At 34.1% G+C, this 21,069-nt stretch overlaps 1 protein-coding gene across 1 annotated transcript; it reads left to right on the top strand.

Annotated features, from left to right (window-relative positions):
* The first annotated feature begins 6,976 nt into the window (after positions 1 to 6,976).
* On the top strand, positions 6,977 to 18,371 carry LOC131069996 (AP-4 complex subunit sigma). The gene is made up of 4 exons (XM_058005546.2): positions 6,977 to 7,293; positions 11,202 to 11,288; positions 17,377 to 17,445; positions 17,799 to 18,371. The coding sequence occupies exons 1-4, from the start codon at positions 7,153 to 7,155 to the stop codon at positions 17,931 to 17,933; spliced, it is 432 nt and encodes a 143-aa protein (XP_057861529.1). The 5' UTR covers positions 6,977 to 7,152; the 3' UTR covers positions 17,934 to 18,371.
* Positions 18,372 to 21,069: the final 2,698 nt, after the last annotated feature.

Below are 21,069 nucleotides of genomic sequence, written 5' to 3'. Positions count from 1 at the left end.
CCCTAGCTTTATCATATGGGACAATGGCTAGGTCTTGGTTTTTAGAAGAAGCCTCATTTTTATAAGAGGATTGGCAATAATGATATCAAAAAAGGCATCATCCTTATCAATACCAGAGATATAGTTATTGTTGGAAGGACTCAATTCTTTGTGAGGTTGGGATGAGGGAGTAACCTACATATCCCTAAGGGGAGGGGAATTACAATCAATTTCATCACCTTTGGGGGTCTCATTATGAGATTTCGCAAGAGTGCTGAAATTATTTGAGAGTTTCAAGGTAGAAATTCTCCCATTAGAGATAGGAAGATCAACTATCTCACCCAGCAGTGCAGAGGATTGTCTCCTTTCTTTGATATCCCTAACCATGGTTTTGACAATATAATGTTTTTTTCTTTTAGTAACACTAACCATCGATAGCAGGGATTGAGAATCATCATCCATTGAAACTAAGATAGGATCAACATGAGGGGGCTCTGTAGAGGATAGAACAATTTCTATTGAATAATCCCTATTCTTCTTAAGCTTTTCTAAGGAAAGATATTGGGCATTCTTGCGCCTAGACTTGTGAGCCCTCAGTTGGATAAAATGATCATGTGAATCCTTCTTACTGTCTCTTATATGGGATAACGAGACAATGATCACTAAATGAGGCAAGGAGTCAACATTGAATTCCCCAATTTTAAGGGATTCATAAAAAAATGAGTGAAGTGATGATATCAGCCCTCATTGGCTCCTTCAAAGAATTGAGGCTTTCCAATAGAGGCTTTTGAGTATTGTTTGTTGAACCCTCAAGTGGAATCTAAGAAGCTAGAATAGGATCACTAACTGCTTGCTTCGAGGGACCTCTCTCAGGGGACCCTTTAGGTTTATCAAGAGGTTTCTTTTTGATAAAATCAAACAATTCCTCCAAGTATGGCCCTCTCATCTACAAAGAAAGTAAGATTTAATTCCACCAAGGGCTTCAATAACGCAAACCAAGGGATCATCACCGACCTTGATTTATAAAAATTTGGGGAGATCTTTCTCACAATTAACAAAGATTAGCACTCTAGCATCCATATGAGGAACCAAATATTGGGTGTTATCCACCCTAAGCACCTTACCAATGGATTCCAACAACTTGGGTATGTAATTCCATAACAAAATGGGGAAGTTTTTAACCACAATCCATCTAGGGCAAGACAAATCCAATATCTCATCAAAAAAAGCCTCAGGCGGCCACTTGAGAGTCCTAAAAGTACAATTTCCAATGGACCAAAAAAATTTTTCAACCACTGTTGCCTGGGATTTAGGGTCATTAAAAAAAATAATAAAAAGCCCTTTTTGGATCATTATAAAAAATGAAAAATAAAACCCTGATCTATTAATCCAAATATTTTTGTAGCATCATAAATTGTACTCCCTTACAATTTTATCCTCATTTGGGCCCTCACCTTGGCGTTTGTGTCCTGAAGCATGATCAAAGACTTGATTCTACTCATACCATGCATATTTGTCATATTTTCATTTTACCCTTTATTTATGGTGCCTAATTGGTCAAAACTAGGGCGCTAGCACCCTACTGCTCCCAATTCGGACCCATTTTTGGGCCCCTTAACGGACACAAGAATTGAGTGAGAATCTTGACCCTGTGTTGGCTCATGTCAAAAAATTAAGTTGTTTTTCGATAGGAAAGTATAAAAGGAGGTCTACCCTTCTCATTTTGATACAAATGGAATTTGGCAATCATATTGATCAATTCATTCAAGCAATCAAACATTCAAGTTCAAGTGAGCAAGCAGTTAGTCTTCTTTCATGTATTGGAGCAGAAGTAAGGTCAAGATTCAAGCATTGGAGTTGACATTCATGTTCTATGTTATTGAAGACTTAATGAAACCCTAATTCCATATGGAGATAAACAAGAATTCACAAGGAAGTATAGCATTTGTATTTTAGTCATTATTCAACATCTCTCTCAAAAGGAGAACATTTCCATTACTACAATTCAATCATATTTCATTTCTATTTCATGGTTAATTCCCAAATTGGGGTTTGGCCTAAGGCAAACCCTTATTCCCAACCTATTTAACTTCTCTATTGTGCACAAGAATAGGTACGAAGTTGTGATATTTAGAATTGGCTTTATTTATAACGATGAATCAATCTCCCATTGTAGTGCAAAAAGTGCAGAGGACTAGAGCGACTATCGCTATGGTCCTGACAAATCAGGAGCTTCTTTTGGGAACATGTCTAAATAATCTTATAATCATTAGATCTAGGTTTGTAGCTTGATCCAATGATTGTAGCTTACTATTTATGCGTTTTTACATCAATTCCAACACATTTACCCTAATTTTAATATTTTCACAATTCAACTTGAAAAAGGGCAGTTCAATTAAATCTAGTAAATCTAATAGAATTCTCAACCCTTATCCTTGTTGTTTTGTGGCTAGACCCATTGGGTTTACCTTCCTCTTTTTAATGTATTGGTCCCTATGTAAAAATTAGCGATCTTCCATCCTTTTATAGTGGAAACCCTAGTTTTTCACCAAAATGATTTTTAGACCATTCATCTAAGAATTTTCAGGTCAAACACTTAGTGATATCCACGACCACAAGAAACACAGCCACATTTTTCAGCCAAGATTTCTCATTATTTGAAGCATATATTATTTCAAAATTAGGAGAAATTGCAAGGCTAGATACAGAAAGGGTAGTCTGCTTACCTATTCCTCCTCCTAGCTCGCCATTACCTATGGAAAGAGAAACCAAATTTATGTCGAATTTTGTAGATCTAGGCACAAACAATGGGTTTTCAATCAAAGTCTATTTGAATGATTTGATGTCATTTGCAAGGGCATCTTATTTATTATTAACACAAGGAGGCAGATTAACATCCTCATTGCTAGGAGTCTCATCCATACAGGTGATTAATCACTCCTTACCTCACAAATTGGAAGAGCCAACCAACACGAATGATAATTAATGAAGAGAGAAAGAACAAGAAAAAAGCAAGACGACTTATCGTGGTGGAGGAGGTCATACGACCTCCTCCACACCCTCGAGGAGGACCCCTGCATTGGGGTAAAAACCCTAGCATGAACGTCTCCAATGTTGCAGAGCCAATCTCGATATCACCCTTATATTAATTATTGTAATTTTATTAATAATTATATTGATTCTTGTAATGTTAGAGTAACGTAGTTAAATTTTTAAAAATCAAGAACTACTATATCTATAATTTAAATTTGATTGTTCCTATAATCATATTTATATATTTTTGATGTGAAACACAATAATTTTTTTGAAAAGATTTTATCATGTGAAATTAGAGATTTTGGATAGATCACTAGAGTTTATATAAAATTATAACTACATATATATCTAAATTATGATGTAGTTTTTCAAATAAATATTGTATTAAACAATTGAAGAGTTATATTTTGAATGGGTAACCATAATAAAAAAATACTTGATATGTAAGGTTGATTAAATCTCAATGCATTAGGTCAAATTCTATGTGTAGACTATATGATGAATTTACTTGTGATTTCATTAGACATGAAGCCCCTTATGGGTTGGGGGCTAGTAGTCAAGAAGGTGTGTTTAGGAGATCATAAAGCTTGGAAATACAACCATTGTGCATAATATTGATCAAATTATTTCTCTCGTTAATTTTTTTATAATTGCTAGAAAAAATAATGACAAAGTTGTTTCTATTATAGACTTCAGAATTGTGCCAAATATTTCCATAATTAGGCTTGTGAAATTCTAACAACTGTTTTTTCCAAATGGTTTTTATATCTTACTCTCACATAAAACTTGTTAACAATACACCCTTACTAAATATTTGACAAATGTGAGCTAATGGAACTACTCTTAGATGTTGTAGTACTTATTAAAGATTATTGTTGTTGTTTCATTAGATACTAGATAGTTATTTAGTTTATGTTATAATATATGACATCTTGATGAGTAAATGCAGGTATGTTAGGTAACATGCCAAGAAAACACCCTTTATTGTAGTGTTGACATAGTGAAAAAAAAAGTTGATCAAAACTATAGGGGAATTGTGTTTTAAGCCAATAAAAAAATTGAATGAGAAAATGAACTGATGAAACCATCTGATACAAAAACATAAACTTTAGAACATATACAAAAATGAGATCGAGACTTAGTAGTGCACCTGTGCTTGAAAATCGAGCTAAAATTGAGAGGTCATTGATGCTAGGCACCCTTGTCTAATTGATGGAACCATTGAGCACTGAATTGGATTTAAGATTCTTAGGCACCGTGTCAGTTCTCTATCAAATTTAAGCTAAAAATTAGAGGTCAAGGTTGCTAGGCACCCTTGTCCTCAAGGTCAGAAGCACTAGGCACCTTAGTCTAGACAACCACTGATGAAATTTGTAGTGTTTCTTTATCCTTGGGGCTTAGGCACTTTTTTGTATTTTGTCTCCATTAGAAACCTATAGCTAAATTTACAAAGCAAAGAAAAGGTGTGGTTGTGGCTATATAGGGGCTTGCCTTGGTCAACCCCTTATTTTGGTGATTTCCACCTCCACAAATAGCTACTCGAATAAACTAGAGTCCTACTCAAGTGTGTTAGAGTAAGTCCTAAATGAAATGATTGAATGCAGAATATAAACTAAATCAAGAATGCATGAATCACATAACTTGAATTATAAAACTCAGATCTGAAGCTTAATTGCAGAAATATGAGAACAACATGAAATTATACCCAATTCCTTAGGGAGAGGTACAAACCAATCATTAGTTGGTGATTTCCTATCATCCTCTAACATATCTTGAAGCTTCCATCATGGTGAAAAAGTGTTGACGAAGACTTCATATTTGTTGATTTGTCTTTGAGTTTACAGATCTGGAACTTCACATAAGACAAAGCTTTCACATCATACATATACCATAAAGTTGCACCTTCAATTAATTATCATGATCCATGAATGAAGAAATTTAATTGCTTATATATCAAATATTAACTTTAAATTGATAAAAGTCCAACTTAGAATTATTTTTTTTTGCATTGGAGATAGTTCAGAAATGGCAAGACCAACTCTTTAATCTCCCAAGTTTTTGGCCCAGTCATTGACGTTAGGCAACATTCACTTGATAAAATAGGTGTAATATTTTAAGGTCGTGAGATAATAGCATCTTGATTCCAAAACTATAATTTATTTGAAAAGTTATAATATCTAAGCAGGGGAAAAGTTATTTTAAAATTTGAAATAGGATAGGACTTATAATGAATTAAAATGATAGAAGATAAAGGGCACACATAGAATTAAGGGTCCAAATGAGAGTGTGATGAGATTTAAATTGATAAAAGGACTCATATTCTTGAGATAAATATTAATTAAATGCATAGAAAGGTCCTAGGATGCATGGAAGAATGAGATGTATTGAAATGAGTGCTATGCGAGTATGAAATTGGACACCCTAATCAAAGGTGTACAATTTTTGACACCACAAATAAGTTGGTACTAAAAGATTTTAAACTTTTGTAAATATTTTAATGGAAATATAAAAATGAGAATATATTAAAACATAATAATATAATCATATCTTAATAATAATTTAATATTAAATACCTCTCATTAATGGGGTAGCTGGAGTTAATTCCCAAGCTCAAGGCATTTGTGAAATGGCAACCACCACCAACCAAATGGTTGAAGCTTAACTTTGATAGGGCTTCTCGAGGAAATCCAATCCCTTCCGAAGCAGGATGTCTTCTTCAGAATTTAGTTGGCAATATGATCTTTTCAACATCTCTCCCACTAACCCAGGGAACTAATTTGATATGGCAGAATTTCAAGCTCTTCTTTTTGGTCTTAAACTCTACCAAACTTGTCAAGTTACCAATTTAAAAGTTGAGGGTGATTCCATGGTGGTCATCGATGCAATTAGAAGACGAGCCACTCCCAATTGGCATATTCAAGTCATCATTGATGACACTTATCGAGCTTGATCATTTTCCAAACCTTTTGGCTAATTACGTCTTTCATGAAACCAACTTAGATGATGACTTGTTATCTAACCTCATAGTAAATTGTGTTTCCTCAATAGTTAGACCCATTACAATCTAGTTGGCATGCCTCTACTTTGTTGCACCTCCTATTCGTTGCTGGTTAGTTTCATACCAACTCACACATTTATTTCTCTGAGGCTTGACACAAGTTGTATGGTATTTTTTGATGCAAATGTTGGTACCTTTCCCTTATTTGCTATCATTTCTATCTTTTCATCACTGGCTTGCCCACCCTTTGAGCCACCTCTCCTCATTTCTAGTTGCCAGGTGGCTTGGGGTGCCGACATACAAATCGACTCCCATCTTTTCACAAAACTTTATAATCCTTTCATCTAATTTAAAGGATCATTTTCTTACCAATTTGCAAGATTCATTTTAAACGTGCAGGTTTTATAGCCTCAAGTTCATAAGGTTTGCACATAGTTAATTATTGTTAGTCTCATGGCTCTGTCCTTTTTTACAAGTCAATGACAAAACTATGACCTTGAGGAATGACCATCCAACCCCTAGAATGCACCAACCATCTATTATAATGTATTAAAGATAATGATGTTTTTGTGCATTCTAGAGGCTCAATAAACATTTCCATGACATTGTATATCAACTCGTCATAGAAGCTTTGATTTTGCTTGGCTTCTCAGCCTTCTACATATAACATGTACATACTTTTTACCATATCAATATAAATTTAAGCTTACTTATCAAAAAATAAATTTAATATTAATTACAATATCACGATATAATAACAATTTAATATTAATTATAATATAATAATTTTAAAATAAAATAAAGAACAAATATGATATCTTTTGACATACTTTACCTATAATCTTTTAAAAATAAATATATTAATATGAAAATACATTCAAAATTTATCTTCAATTTCCTATGAGATATCCCTTATGCGAGTCCGATTAAAAACCAAAAAAAATTGCCTATTTGGTTCATATTCACTAATATCAATAATAAGGGAATGTTCATATTTTCAACCCAAAAAAGAAGAGAAGCAAATGGATTTATGAATCTTCTGTACGGTTACATTGCTGAATGAAAATAATCAATTCATCCGTAGAATTCCAGGAGAGCTTTTCTTTTTATTGACAAGTGAAAAAAGGAGAGTTTGGGAGATGGCGATCAGATTCATCTTGTTGGTGAATAAGCAGGGCCAAACTAGACTTGCCCAATACTACGAATACCTCACACTGGACGAAAGGCGAGCTTTAGAGGGAGAAATTGTTAGGAAATGTCTTGCGCGCTCTGAAAATCAGGTTGTGCATACATTTCTCATACCCAGTTTTATTTTTTTGTATTCCACAATTTGGGTTGTTTTTTAATGCCTTAAATTTCATATGCCCCTATATAATCTGTGAGAGGGATCTTGTTCTGTAAATCTTACGGTAAAATTATTAAAAGCGAGTATAATAGGATCTAGATTCTATTTTCTGCAAATGAAATCGCTTCGCTGTCTGAGGTAGTAGTTGATGCAATTGGAGTTTGTGCTCTCATGGAGAGAGGTATATTTATATTCCCTGGTCTCTGCAGGACTATGATTGATTTATCATGTTCTCAGATTGTTTCATAGGTTTGATTTTATCGTCCGACTCTTCAACATCTTATAATGGAATCTCATTCACATTGTCGAATCAGCAAGAATGTGCATAAGCTATGGTTATTAAATTGATAGATCGATATACACTTTTGACATGGTAATGGGCGGATGTTATGTGCCCCTTTAATGCTTGTAAGATTAGCTTGGATCACATTCTTATGATTCTTAAACATAGGTCATGATAAGATACGTTCCACCGTTGCTATATCACAATCTTGTCACATTGCCTTGCTGAGTTATGGTTCACCATAATATGATGATGCGAATTTGAATCTGGGTGATTCTTTTAGTGGTACCCTCCCTTACAATTAGACCATAGGCTCTTGCACTGGCTCTGTTACATTGATAACATGCAAATTCATTTGTTTCTATGCCTAATAGTGATGATCTTCCAAAACCCAAAAGCAAAACCTGTATGATATTTATCTTTTATGGTAGTATGTTCTTTTATATATGCATAAAAAGTGGGTTTGGCCAAATTATACCAAGTGTCATGTGACTGATCGTTGCAGAATATGTATAAATGTAACATTTAGCTTGATTCAAATACAAAATGTAGTGTAGGTATAGCGAAGCATGGCTTCATCCTGTTGCTGGGGACTTGATTTACAAATAGTTCGCCCCTTTGGATTTACTACCGAAGTATTGAATTTAAAATTCGTATTCCGGAACTGTTTTTGACATCAAAAGTACAAGCCTAATATCAGACCTATAGTTGCTTGAAAGAAATGAAATTTAACTGTAATGTTCCCTTGGCTATCTAACATAAATTTGTCACGTTCATTTACAAACTAGACTAAGTTTGTGATTTTGTAGAATGTAGCATGTTTAATTACAAGAATAATGTGGCACCAATACAATGCCCTATATAGGCTATTTGTGCTACATCGTGTATTATGACGGAGTTTGTATAGACATCTCCAATTTAAAAATGGACATTCAAATTCCAAAGCTTCCATCAATATACTGGATTTAGCTATGGATACTTTAGTTAGTGTGCCTGTGATTAGATTTAGCTAGCAAACTATCAATAAATATAGCTAAGTAACCATGATTAATTTGGGGCATACATATTGGCTCTGAACTTGAGGCAAGGCGTTGTTTATGCGAGGGTGAGGTCACTTATCTATATTTCAAGCCTTTGCTTGTAATTATTGTCTTGGGGATTGTTGAAGTAGAGCATATGAGTTGATGTTTGAAAGCCAGCAATGGCTCCCATACGTTTTCTCAGCCAGGCAATCCAATTTAATCATAAAGTGATGTAACTCTGAGCCACCTCTGTTCACTCAACCTATAATTTGTTCCACTTTGCAATTAAGAAAGTTACACTCTGGTAGAACTTCAATTAGTTACATTCTTGCTACCAACTGTTTTTGGCGCTCTTGAAAATTAAGGCTCTGCAAGAATGTAAAAGCTTGTATATCCTTGATGAGGATGGAGGATAGCTGCTGTGCAGTAAATTCCATTCACATGTCTATAGCATAATCCAGAGATTTGGCCTGGTTGTAACTGGAAAGTGCTCACATTGCCTGGAGTCATTCCCCTGATCAGGCTTTCTTGCAAAGGAGCCATGGGCCGTAGAATTGGCATGGGCAAGAATTTCCGAATTCCTCAGTTTGGTCGTAGTCAGTATAGAGGTCTACCACTAGAACAAAGCTGTTCGCTTATGGTTAGATTCAGAACAACTGTTTCCTTCTAAGGTTGATTGGGCTGAGAGGCTGTTTGATGCACATATTTTCCTGGGTGATATCTGGCTTAAGGGTGTCTCTCTGTGCTCCTATGATGATCACTGTTGAATAAGAGCTGGATGGATTGGTTGCTTCGTTGATGCAATATATAATGTAAATCTGTTGCTCCTATTGTTTCTTAGATCTCCTATGAATGTCTCATTCTTTTAAATTTATTTATAGACTTGAAAATTAGGCTTCAGCCGCATGTTGTGCACTAGACTAGCCTAAGTGTTCACTGAGTACTTGTAGTCTTTTCATCTTAGTTTTAGATATTTAATAGTTTATCATAGTTCTTCCAGAGTTTCTACAATGTGCAGGAAATGAGAGTAAAATAGAATACAGATCAGAAAATGGCCTTGCTAGATATTTGGGTGGGATCTACAAAGTCTGTTATGGAATAGCATCATTGAGAATGACCTTGCAACATAGGGTAGGTGACTGCTGTATCAGATCATGGAATTTCAGCACAAAGGATTTTTCATCCTTATTGTGCAGTTTTAAATGTAGAATTCAGCAGGTACCATGAGGACCCTCAGCAGAATGATACTAGAGGTAGTAAATCTGAAGCTGCAAATGTGATATAGGTTCATTTCACTCTGCGAAGTGTCTCAAAGGCTGACAATTTAAGTATGAAATTCAGTCAAATTATATTAAGGTTACATATTACTGGAAATTTCTTAATTTTCTTTCAGTTGTCCAAATGTTTGGAACCCATCGCTCCGACAAGATAACCTTGACTAACATTTAATCTGTTCATTTATGAGGTAAAGTATCTGTTTCTGTTTCTTGCTCACATTGAATGAGAGTGTCTTTGTTTCGTGTATTGAAGTTTAAGAGCAACTCAGTATAGGAATAATAAAGATTGCAATAAACGTTCTCTGTTTAACTTTATTTTACTATACTTACTGTTGGAAACTTTGAAGAGTTTAGTGGCTACATGCATATCACAAACAAATAATATTACCATGCATAAATGTTTAATTTCTGTTTGCATGCTGGAAGCCTGGAATTCAATTCAATTTGCCACATTAACTTTGTGCAACCTCTAAAATGTCAGAAGCCAAAGACATTAAAATCGACAGATATATCCAAGAAAACAGTGTTTTATCTAAAGGTTTAGCATAACATTGGCCATCCGCCATACAATTTCTTGGCTCATTATTATCTGCCAAGTTTTCTTGATATTCAAGTCAAATAGTTGCATTGCAGTGACCAATATTGAGGGGACTAGGAGGCACTTACTTTGTTTATAATAACTGACTTGTTAGTCTCAACTTGTTGATGATGTGGGCCTGTGACATTGCACTGAAGGGCGAGTATTCTTCTTTTAAGGTTACCCAAGGTAATTTGCTTGGCTGGAGCCAGCCTAAGTCTTCGCAAAAACTTCCAGGTGAGTGTCTCATAGTGCTGTATCATTCGGTCAGTTATAGAACTTAGTTCTTGGACACATCTGTTTTCTTCTCTTAGTTCTTTTGCACACACAAGTGGTTCACGTGTTGAAGTATTTTAGCAAATTATGATTTCTACTAAGTGCTCCTAAATGTCGTTAGCCATCAAGATCTTGCTATATAAGTGCTGATTAGAGCATTTGAAAGATCTTTTTATATTTAGAGCATTTGAAAGATTTTTTTATATAACTGTTGTAAATTTTATCATAGGTTTGCTAAATTAGTGCATGGACTTGTTTTATTAATTGTATTCTAGATTTATTCTAATTAATTTATTCACATAAGCTACTGCAAATATTGTCGCTTATGTAATTGTTTCTGATAAGCTTTATAGAAAATTGTTTTAGAGGATATAATAATGACAGTGAGTTATTTGTTTTCAATTGCAGTGTTCATTTGTGGAACATCGCAACTACAAAGTGATTTACAGACGATATGCATCATTGTTCTTCCTGGTTGGAGTTGACGAAGATGAGGCAAGTATTGTTTGTACATCTTGTCAAGCATGTTAATAGTTTAGGCATGAATATCTTCCTTGTTTTGTTTTGGCATGAGCACATCATAGTTTGGGTCATCTCTGTCAATAAAAAAGTTAATAATGATATTTAATAGAAGTCTTTTGTGAGTTCAAATAGTAGCTTCTACTGCAAGGATAATTTTGCAAGAGAAAAAAGGAAGTTTGCAATTACTAGGCTGGGTGCTTAGTCAATTTATACTATTGGTAATGAAACATTGCCCAGGATTTTATCGTTTTGAAGACTATGGTACACCAAAATATCTTATTTAGGAATGCTTCTGGGGCAAGGCATCTTGATTTTGCCATTAATTTTGTGTAATAGCTCTACAGTAGATGATGACAAGTGAGATTCTATAGATTTTGAATAGCTCCATGTAGAATAGGACCTCAGTTGCAATGCAAATTTGAAAATGGTAATGGATAGTTATGATATCCTAGATACTTGATGTGTTGGCTTATCTGATTCTGTTTGTAGAAGATATGTCGATGGAATTGATTACAATTCATAGAAATTCCTTTGTATTGATTACTTTCAGTTTGTCAGAATGATACTTTTCAGACTCTTTAATGCAAACCCATGTCAAATATGATAATATTTGTTTAAAACATGTTACTTTTCAAATTGGGAAATCCTTGATGTCAGTTTGCTAAATCGATAGTCAAGTCCCTACTTATAAAATGGATCAAGGAAGGTTGTAAGTTCTTACTTTTATGTGTATGTAGCACAGTAAAGATAGAAACATAAGATCATGCTGATTACTGCAGTACTATTACTCCTAGATATGACAGGAGGGGAGGCTTCTTAGGTGCTTAAACAAGAGGATTTGCATATTATCCATGTATTCAGGGACAGTTAGTTTAAGAGAGATTAATTAATTATGAGATTCAGTAGAATCATATTTGTTGCATACGAGCAGTTCTGAGTATGCCCAAGAGTTGTGCTTTAAACGGCTTACTAAATTTTTCTGATGTATTAAGTTTTGGCTTTAGCTGATTTTATTTGAAGTTGTTTGGAATGCAATACCCTCTAAATGCCTGCCATGCATGCTCTGGGAGGTAACAAGGTCAGCTATTTGCAATCCATTTCAAACATTTATCATTTAGCATGCTGCTCCCTCTGCAAGTAAGGGTCATTTTCTGTGGAAAATTTTTGGAGGGTCATTGTGTTGCTGGGTAACTTCTACCCAAAGCAAGGGAACCTGATTCGACCATTTCCTTTGTTGTAGGCCAACTTGGAACCTGATTCGAACATTTCCTTTATTTATTTGATAAATCTGATTTGTTGCTTTTAGTTTTGTATGTGGATGATATTATTCTTACATGCAATAGTGAGTAGCTTATAGATGGTGTAAAGAGGTAGTTGGACTCTAAATTTGACAAGAAAGATGTTGCCTTATGCATTATTTATTGGGTCTAAAAAGTGGCAAGGTACAAGAGAAGTCTTCCTAAGTCAAAAAAAAGGTATGTGATGGAAATTATAAAAAGATTTCAGATGTTGGATCGTAAGCCCCTCACTACACCAATGATTCGAAGTCTTAAGTGGATTGCAGATTTGGAATATGATTTGGTGAGACTTTGTATAAATCTACAGGCTGACGCAAACACACTGTGCTTGTTACTCTAGGATTGATGAGTGCTTCTTAGGTTTGGGCTTCACTAAAACTGTTGCAAGTCCCAATCTTTATTATTTATTTGATAAATCTGATTTGTTGGTTTTAGTTTTGTATGTGGATGATATTATTCTTACATGAGATGATGTAAAGAGGGAGTTGGCCTCGAAATTTGACATGAAAGATGTTGACCTTATACATTATTAATTGTGTTTAGAAAGTGGCAAGGTACAAGAGAAGTCTTTTTAAGTCAAAAAAAAGTGTGATGGGAATTACAAAAAGATTTCAGATGTTGGATTGTAAGCCCCTTGCTACTCCAATGGTTCCAAGTCTTAAGTTGATTGCAGATTTGGAATATGCTTTGGTGACTCCATTTGTATATAGACAACTAATTGGTTCTCCAATGTACTTGGTAAACACTAGATATTAGTTTATGATGGAGTTAAGGCAGGTTCGTTTGACTGCTATAGAACATGTGCTTAGATATTTGAAGGGCAAAAATCATTATGGGCTAAAGTATGTTGGAAATGAAGAGTAGTAAATGTTGGTGCTAAAAAGAACACTTCAAAGTTTCGTTTCAGTTTTGGTTTAGGCATGATATCTTTATACAGTAGGAAATAGACTATAGTTGTGTAAGTTCAGCTGAAGTAGAGTACTAGCAGTTTCTTCTGCTAGCTGAGAGGCTATCTGACTTCACAAGTTGATTGCAGAGCTCACTTAATTAGATGTTGGAGGTGATTGTAGTATGTTGTGACAATCATAGTTGCGATAAACTTATGAAAATCCAGTATATCATGATTTTTCCAAGTACATTGATATTTGTTAGCATTTTCTTGATAAATTTCAAACTTGCACTGCCATTCTTTAGAATGTTCCTTAAAATGAGTAGGTTGCAAACATTTTGACAAAACCAAAAGGGAGTTTGAAATGCTGGGACCAAAGTTCAGTTGCTGGAAAGCACTTTCCTTAGAGAGGGAGTGTTAATTTTTATCACTTAGATTGTGTACTTGTTCTACAAGTTAGAAACCCTAATTTTGGGCACAACAGTAAAGAAAGCTATGTGTATATTTGTTGAGTGAATACATTTTTCTTTTTTGGGCACTGCATTGAAACCTCTTATTATCAAGTTTTAGCCACTTGTTTCAATGTTTTGTTTTATCTTTAAGTGCTTATACGAGTACAAGTTTTACATAGTTTTTTTTCTATTTTATTTTAGGCAGATTTCTTTGGATAATTGATGTCTAAAATAAGTTATTTTTTTCAAGGAAACCCTAGGATGCATACCATGTAATGCCTCCTTTCATGATTACCCTATAATTTACCTTAGAATCACAAATTCAAATAAACACAGAACATAGTATAGTTAGAGTCTTAGAGATATAACTTTACCCGAAAAGATGTAAAGCAAAATGACTCATTGTTGAGATCCTGCAATCATGTTAGACAAATATTGAAGAAGCAATTCATAAGAAAAACAATTACTAGGGTTTTAGAGTATATATCCATAATCATTTTAATTGTATAACATATCTCATTTGTTATCAGGGTTCAACCATTACGGAGTTTGGATAAGGAGACATGATAGGGTGCCCAAGAGATCCTCTACCCTAGGCCCAAGAGCGGATACACCACCCCTCTTGGCATGTGGCCCTCCTCCATTACATATGAGGTGGTGTACCTAGTGAGGAATCCTATAACTATTCCCCTTCATCATGCCATCGTTATTCTCCTCCCTATGATTGGACTCCTCAATCCAATGGTCAACCATGGTAGAGGTTTTGAGGTGAAACTACAATAGGCTGTCCGGAACATCCTTCCTTTCTAAGCCCAAGGGCAGGGCCTCCTTGCACCCTCTTGGCCTCATGGGACTATCAGTCACCACCATGAGGTGGTGTGCCTAGAAGAGGACCTCATAACTGTTTCCCCTCATATTCCTGCATTATATCTATCATGGTTGTCTGCAGCATTTAAACATACATGAAGAATTACACATCATTGTCTACATTCCATATGTAAGTGATCATATAATAATATAATATTAGATTGCATCCAGAAAGAATCACATTATATTGCCTACCACCAAATCACGAGTGTAATACTTAATAATTGTATGCCTGAATCTGGCTGCATTGTTTCAGATCTCTTCTTGTATCATTAGGTTGCATACATATTGTTCATGTGTGAGTAGTTATGCATAGAATTACATTATGTTGCCTACCACAATAATTACTATTTCATACCACATCACAAGTGTAATACTTAATTTTCTGTATGCTTGAATCTGATACCTTATATCAGATCTGCTCTTATTCGACGCTTCTGCTTTTTGAATGGACTGCTGTATCTTCATTTCTTCTCCCTTCCCACTCCCACGTTATCCTCTTTTTATACCTCTTCATTCCTCTTCAAGTGGGGTGACTATTTAAAAGGGAGGCAGCTCTTCAAAGGGTTGGACTCCTGTTAGTAATGATTTTGATTTTATTTAATTTCCCACAAGGGCGAATACTTCAAGGGGTCAGCCTCTTGTTGTGGGTGCTAATACTTAGGAGGTTGGTCCTTACGTAATTAATTTTATCATCATGGCCAAAACATTGAAACCAAAAAATTGTACAAGTATGATGTACCCCTGTATTGTATATCAGATTTTTCAGTTCATTCATACACAACTGCAATTTGTGTGTGGTTAAAGTGGCTTGAATGGATCTTAAGAAATATCTACTGCAGTGCTATGCCTCATTAATAATGGAGTACTGCAGGGATTTTTTCAATTGTCAATGATATTGCATTGAACTAATAATACCATGATTCTCAGTTGTCTAAGTATTAAAAACTTTACTTAAAACAAGATTTAAAGCTTAAAACTGATTCAGAGAGAGAGAAAGGCATGACTACTGACTTAATAAAATGCCCAACCAATAAATGTGCCTTGAATTATGGAATATATTGTTTTTCAGATTTTCTACATTTTGTCATTTTGAATTTGTATGTTGACTTGTGAATTGCAAATTCAGCTTTGAATGTTTCATAATATAATTACATAATGAATATGATGAATGGCTTATCATATGAATATTTGAACTTTCCAATATTTTTTTAATTGCCATCCCCTACTGCCCATTAAAAAGGGGCCTCACATTCCTAGCGTCCTGGAAATCTGTCTGTGTCTTGGAAAGGCCTTGGAGCATATGTTTTTTTCATCTTTATTTTGAGTGGCTGGGTAATTTGTAAAACATTTTTTTTGATGATAGGAAAAAATTAAAAATAATATTTTTTTGTTATGCCAAGTTTGTGGGTTATTGGTGTCCATAATTTTTTGCATTCAGAATTCTTTTACTGACGACAGGCATATTCTGATTTCAAGATTTATAGTTTGTTTTTTTTACCTTAAGTTTTCTGTGTATGGAGGTTAGGATAACTCCAATTGCAGATTTGAATGAAGGTTAAGATAGTCGGATTTTATTTGAACCCTAACACCATGTCCTGACTTTCAACAGAAAAAACCTTTGAGGATATGAATATGCAAAAGTTATGAACACAATGATCTCTAAGTCTGAGAGGCCAGGGTTGTTGGCCTTGTTATGATCTTGGGATCTCGAGATCTCTTGTTACAAAAGTAATGAAAGAAACTCAGAAATATTAGTAACCTGACAATTAAAATGTTTAAAGCTAATTAAAACTTTCAAAATTTGCCTTCAAATTTAAATTAACCTCGATATGGAAATTCGGGTTGTTGGGTACAACACATTGTAAGAAAAGTATATATTATTAAGGATTTTAAATTATTAAGGATTTTAAAACTGTTTTTCAGAGGGCCTTGTAATTCCATCACTAGAAATTTCTGACAGAAGCAATATGGCCATGCATTTGTGCAGCAAACAGATTGCCTGAGTAATGTCTGCAATGCCGATAAATAAAATGCACAGAGATACCAAAAATGAAAAATCTGTTTGGAACTAGAAGAGATGAAAAAAAAATGAATTCATCAGTTAGAATATACAGAATTGGTTTCTCTAAATTAGTAAATTAATAATCTAGTTAATATGGAAAAATAATTTTCTTTTTCCAAACCACAATGCATAAATATTATTATAATTTCTATCCAAATAAGTATGGAAGAAACTGGTTAAATCTTGAATAAATAAAAACAAGAGCATATATATCATTGAACCTATCTCCATCGATTGGACTAGCTGGTCAAATCTTGAATAAATAAAAACAAGAGCATATATATATTATCGAACCTATCTCCATCTATTGGACTAGCTCTGTCATGATTTTGCAGGCTTATTAGTTCTTAAAATATTATTTATGTGCAATTGATAAATTCCTTTCTCATTTCCCAAATATAGTCGTCACAGTTACAGATATAAGAATTAGAAAAGAAGCAAGGACTTTATCAAGACTTTGATAATCATTACGATGGACTTCTATTTGCAGAACGAGCTAGCAATTTTGGAATTTATCCATTTAGTAGTGGAGACAATGGATCGTCACTTCGGAAATGTGGTGAGTGCACTTCATTTTATGTATATATAAATTATTTCAAATGTATTTGATTCTCCTGTGAAGGATTTCTTTAACCAGTTGAATATTCAATAGATTTTTGCAGCAGAGTAGTTAGGACACAGTATATGAATTTATTTTCATAATCTCCAAGAAAGTATGCTTAGAGTTCTATTTGAATCTTTGAAGTAAGCCTCATAAAATAGTGTTAATATTTTATGCAATTAGATCTGGCCAGCCAAGATGGTTAGTGAGAAGATTATATTATCTTCTGTAAAGCTTTGATGGTGTTGTGCTTATACCATTCTCTATTGTCCTGGTGCTCTCTAATGATTTGTTATTTGTACTGACTGCAGTGTGAGCTTGATATAATGTTTCATTTGGAGAAAGCTCACTTTATGCTAGAAGAGATGGTTATGAATGGATGTATTGTGGAAACAAATAAACAAAATATTCTGACACCAATTCAGCTATCGGATAAAGCTTCATAGAGGTTTGAAGGAAAGGAAGCCCATGCTAGAATTTGTATACGAAGAATTTAACAGGGACACTGAGCATTAATGGCTGGCATCCACGACTTTAACAGATGAAGGCCTTGTCCTGATTGGAGAGATCAGATGGTTCCTGCACTGTAATTTAAACTTAAAATGCAAATTCAGGTTATAGGATTTAAAAACTACACTTTTTTTCTGAGGTTATATTTCATATTGGCTTATTCTTAGTACACAACCATACGGTCCTCAGATTATGGTTACACTGTTTGCATTAACCAATTTTTCTGCTAATTTTGGATAAGAAGGCAAGAACTATACAATCTCTGTATGTGTAGTATTTCTTATTTCCGAGTTTTATTGCAGGAATGTGATTGTAGCAAAATGCCTACATTTTTGTGGGAAATTCAAATGTAGTAATTGAAGTTATTGTCTCCAGTATGATGCAGTCAACTAGTGTATCATGGTATCAAAATTTGTGAAGAAGCTTATTCATGCAATTGTTGAGTGCATTATGTATTGTGTTTATGCTTGTGAGCAGTTAGAAGGTGATTTTTTCAAAAAAACATGAATGTAATGATGGAAGTTATGTTTGATATCAATTGTACTTCTAGACATGCTGACATAAATGGATATTTGTTCGTGTTTTAAAATTTATTATGCCTGCTGGAGCTTGATCCATCCTAATCTGAAAGATCACAAAGCGAATATTTAAGGTTTTTAAAATATGAAGTGCAATTTTTTAGTAACTGGATATTTGTCTGTTGCTTACATTGGGTGGTCGACCAGCATTGTCAATAATTCTGTCACACTATCAACTATTGAGGAATGATCTGAATTGGAATTGAAAGCAGTCAGCCATGTGCATTTATTAGTGTTTGCTTTGCATATGGCCAATTTTAGTTATGTTGTATGTAGGTCTACAAACGTGGAAACATGCGAAATAACTCAAACTGGTATTCTTAACTTACATGAACACTACCATGCAGTATTTTGAACTTCAGACTTGTGTCCGCTAATTGCCAGAAAAGTTGAATTAGCATGCATTCCAATGTACTGTGTAAACCCCCCATGTTATAATACAAAAATGTCGTTATAGGATTTGATTTTAATAAATTTATTTGGCAACCGCCTTTGAGGAGCCCATTTTGGAGCACTTTTTATTCGAGAGGTGTAGCAGCACAAACTTGTGCCTAGTTTGTTATGTAATTAATTAGGGGAGAGGGACCAGCAGTTAAGGACCGATAAGATGGAATGTGAAAACATTAGGGTGCTTATTTGAACAACATAGAACTAAAACAAGTAGAGGTTACACTTTCATAGTACCATATCTTGTATCCAACAGTAATATACAAGAACCAATCAGACATTATAGAATTTGCAATAAGTGGATCCCTATTGAACAAGCTTATGATAAATATAATATTTTTAATTGCATTTTAAACTAGTTCAATTAATTTGAAATCAAACTTCCCGTCAAATTGAACTATGTTAGACAGAAATGTGCAGTTGAAGATATTGAATTTGTTTCTTTATGGATGTATTGGTGTGCATTGAACTGAACCTCAAACATGGGCTGTCAAATTAATTGAAATTTGCATATTCCAATCAAGCACATTGAGAAAAAAATATAATTTTGTGACACTGAATTATCTTATTAACAATTTTAGTATATAGTTTAGTCGGAATTTTGTCTGTTGAACTGCACGCACCTTAAACATAGATTGCTCAGACTTGGGCCCATACACATGATTTCTTATTTAAGGTTAGGCTTAATCACGTAACCCTAGGAGCTTGATGATAGGAAAAGCGTGTATGCTATATTTTGGGAAAGTATTTAAGCTACGTTTTGAGAGACTACGTTATTTCTTACTCATCTTGGACACCTTGCATTATTACATTAAAAAAGTGTTTATTGTTTCTTTATTTTTGTTAAGCATTTAGTGTAATGTTTGTTTAATGTCACGGCACCTACCAACTTGATTTAACATTTTTTTTTGTGGTCTTTTTAGAACTAAAATTATTGCAATGATTTAATTCCACATCCATGAAATTAATAGGCGCTCATGTAACGTGAAGGATGATTTAATGCTAGAAAAATTTTCATATCCGGATGGATGAAATCTCAAATGATATCTTTCATATTTGGATGGATGAAATCTCAAGTAATTGGACTTGTCAGTAGCAAAATGACGACTATGAAATATGCATGTAAAATTCAAGCTATGCGGATGCTCACTTAAGCAACAAAACCTTGCATTCATAGATTGTTTGAAAATAACCGACAAGTACTCTATTTGGATTTTTAGGATGGCTAATCAATGGATAGGATTGAATTTGGAGATCAAGGGTGGGATTGAGTGAGAGCCGTGAAGTCATGAGAGGCCACCAAATAACACCTTCCAATTGGTGCACAATGAAAGCTTCATGACTTGAGGAGATTTGATGGATGAGATTTTCTTGAAAATTGATAGAGGGATGAGACCAAAAAATACTATTTTGGAAGACCAAAAAGTCCTTTCTAAGATTCATGTGAAGGGTCAAGATCTTCTTGGAGAAATGGATGGATAAGATTTCATGAGAAGACTTTTGGAGAAGTGGGAAGCATGGGCCAAATGTCCATGAAAAATCTGTTTTAGACACATGCATTAGAAGAAATTCGACAAGATTTGACTTATGCAAATGGTTAGTTACATTAATAATTAGTTTAGTGTACTAGTGATGTGAGGAAAATGTGGATTAAATAAATAGATATTATTTATTTAATTTTTGGGAATGTGCATGATGCATTTAATATAAATTTAAGGTAGGGCTTTAGGAGAATGATTGATTGATTGAATAAATTCTTGATTTATTCAATCAATGGTAAAAGAAATATTAGATAGATAATCAAATAATTCAATTATTTAATCAATATTAAAAGATAAACTAAGGCAACTAATTTAACAAGTATAACTTATTTAATTAATTAACTTAATAAAAAGTGTCGTTTCAAAGAAAATCAAAGTATACTTTTGGGATGAAAATAAAGTAAATGGATGATGCCTTATTGAGATGCTAGTTGGCCAACAATTATTTAAGTGACCTCTTGAAAGACGTGGAGAGAAAAATATGATAGAGGGAAAATGAGGAGCAA

The sequence above is a fragment of the Cryptomeria japonica genome, chromosome 6 (assembly GCF_030272615.1).
Source record: "Cryptomeria japonica chromosome 6, Sugi_1.0, whole genome shotgun sequence".
Taxonomy (NCBI): Eukaryota; Viridiplantae; Streptophyta; class Pinopsida; order Cupressales; family Cupressaceae; genus Cryptomeria; species Cryptomeria japonica.
Note: the sequence above shows the minus strand (reverse complement) of the source record. Positions and strands in the feature narration are given on the sequence as shown.

Coding starts and splice junctions, on each gene's coding strand:
- LOC131069996 (XM_058005546.2), top strand. CDS start 7,153: ATGGCGATCAGATTCATCTTGTTGGTGAATAAGCAGGGCCAAACTAGA. Junction 11,289..17,376: donor TTGGAGTTGACGAAGATGAG/GCAAGTATTGTT, acceptor TTCTATTTGCAG/AACGAGCTAGCAATTTTGGA. Junction 17,446..17,798: donor ATCGTCACTTCGGAAATGTG/GTGAGTGCACTT, acceptor TACTGACTGCAG/TGTGAGCTTGATATAATGTT.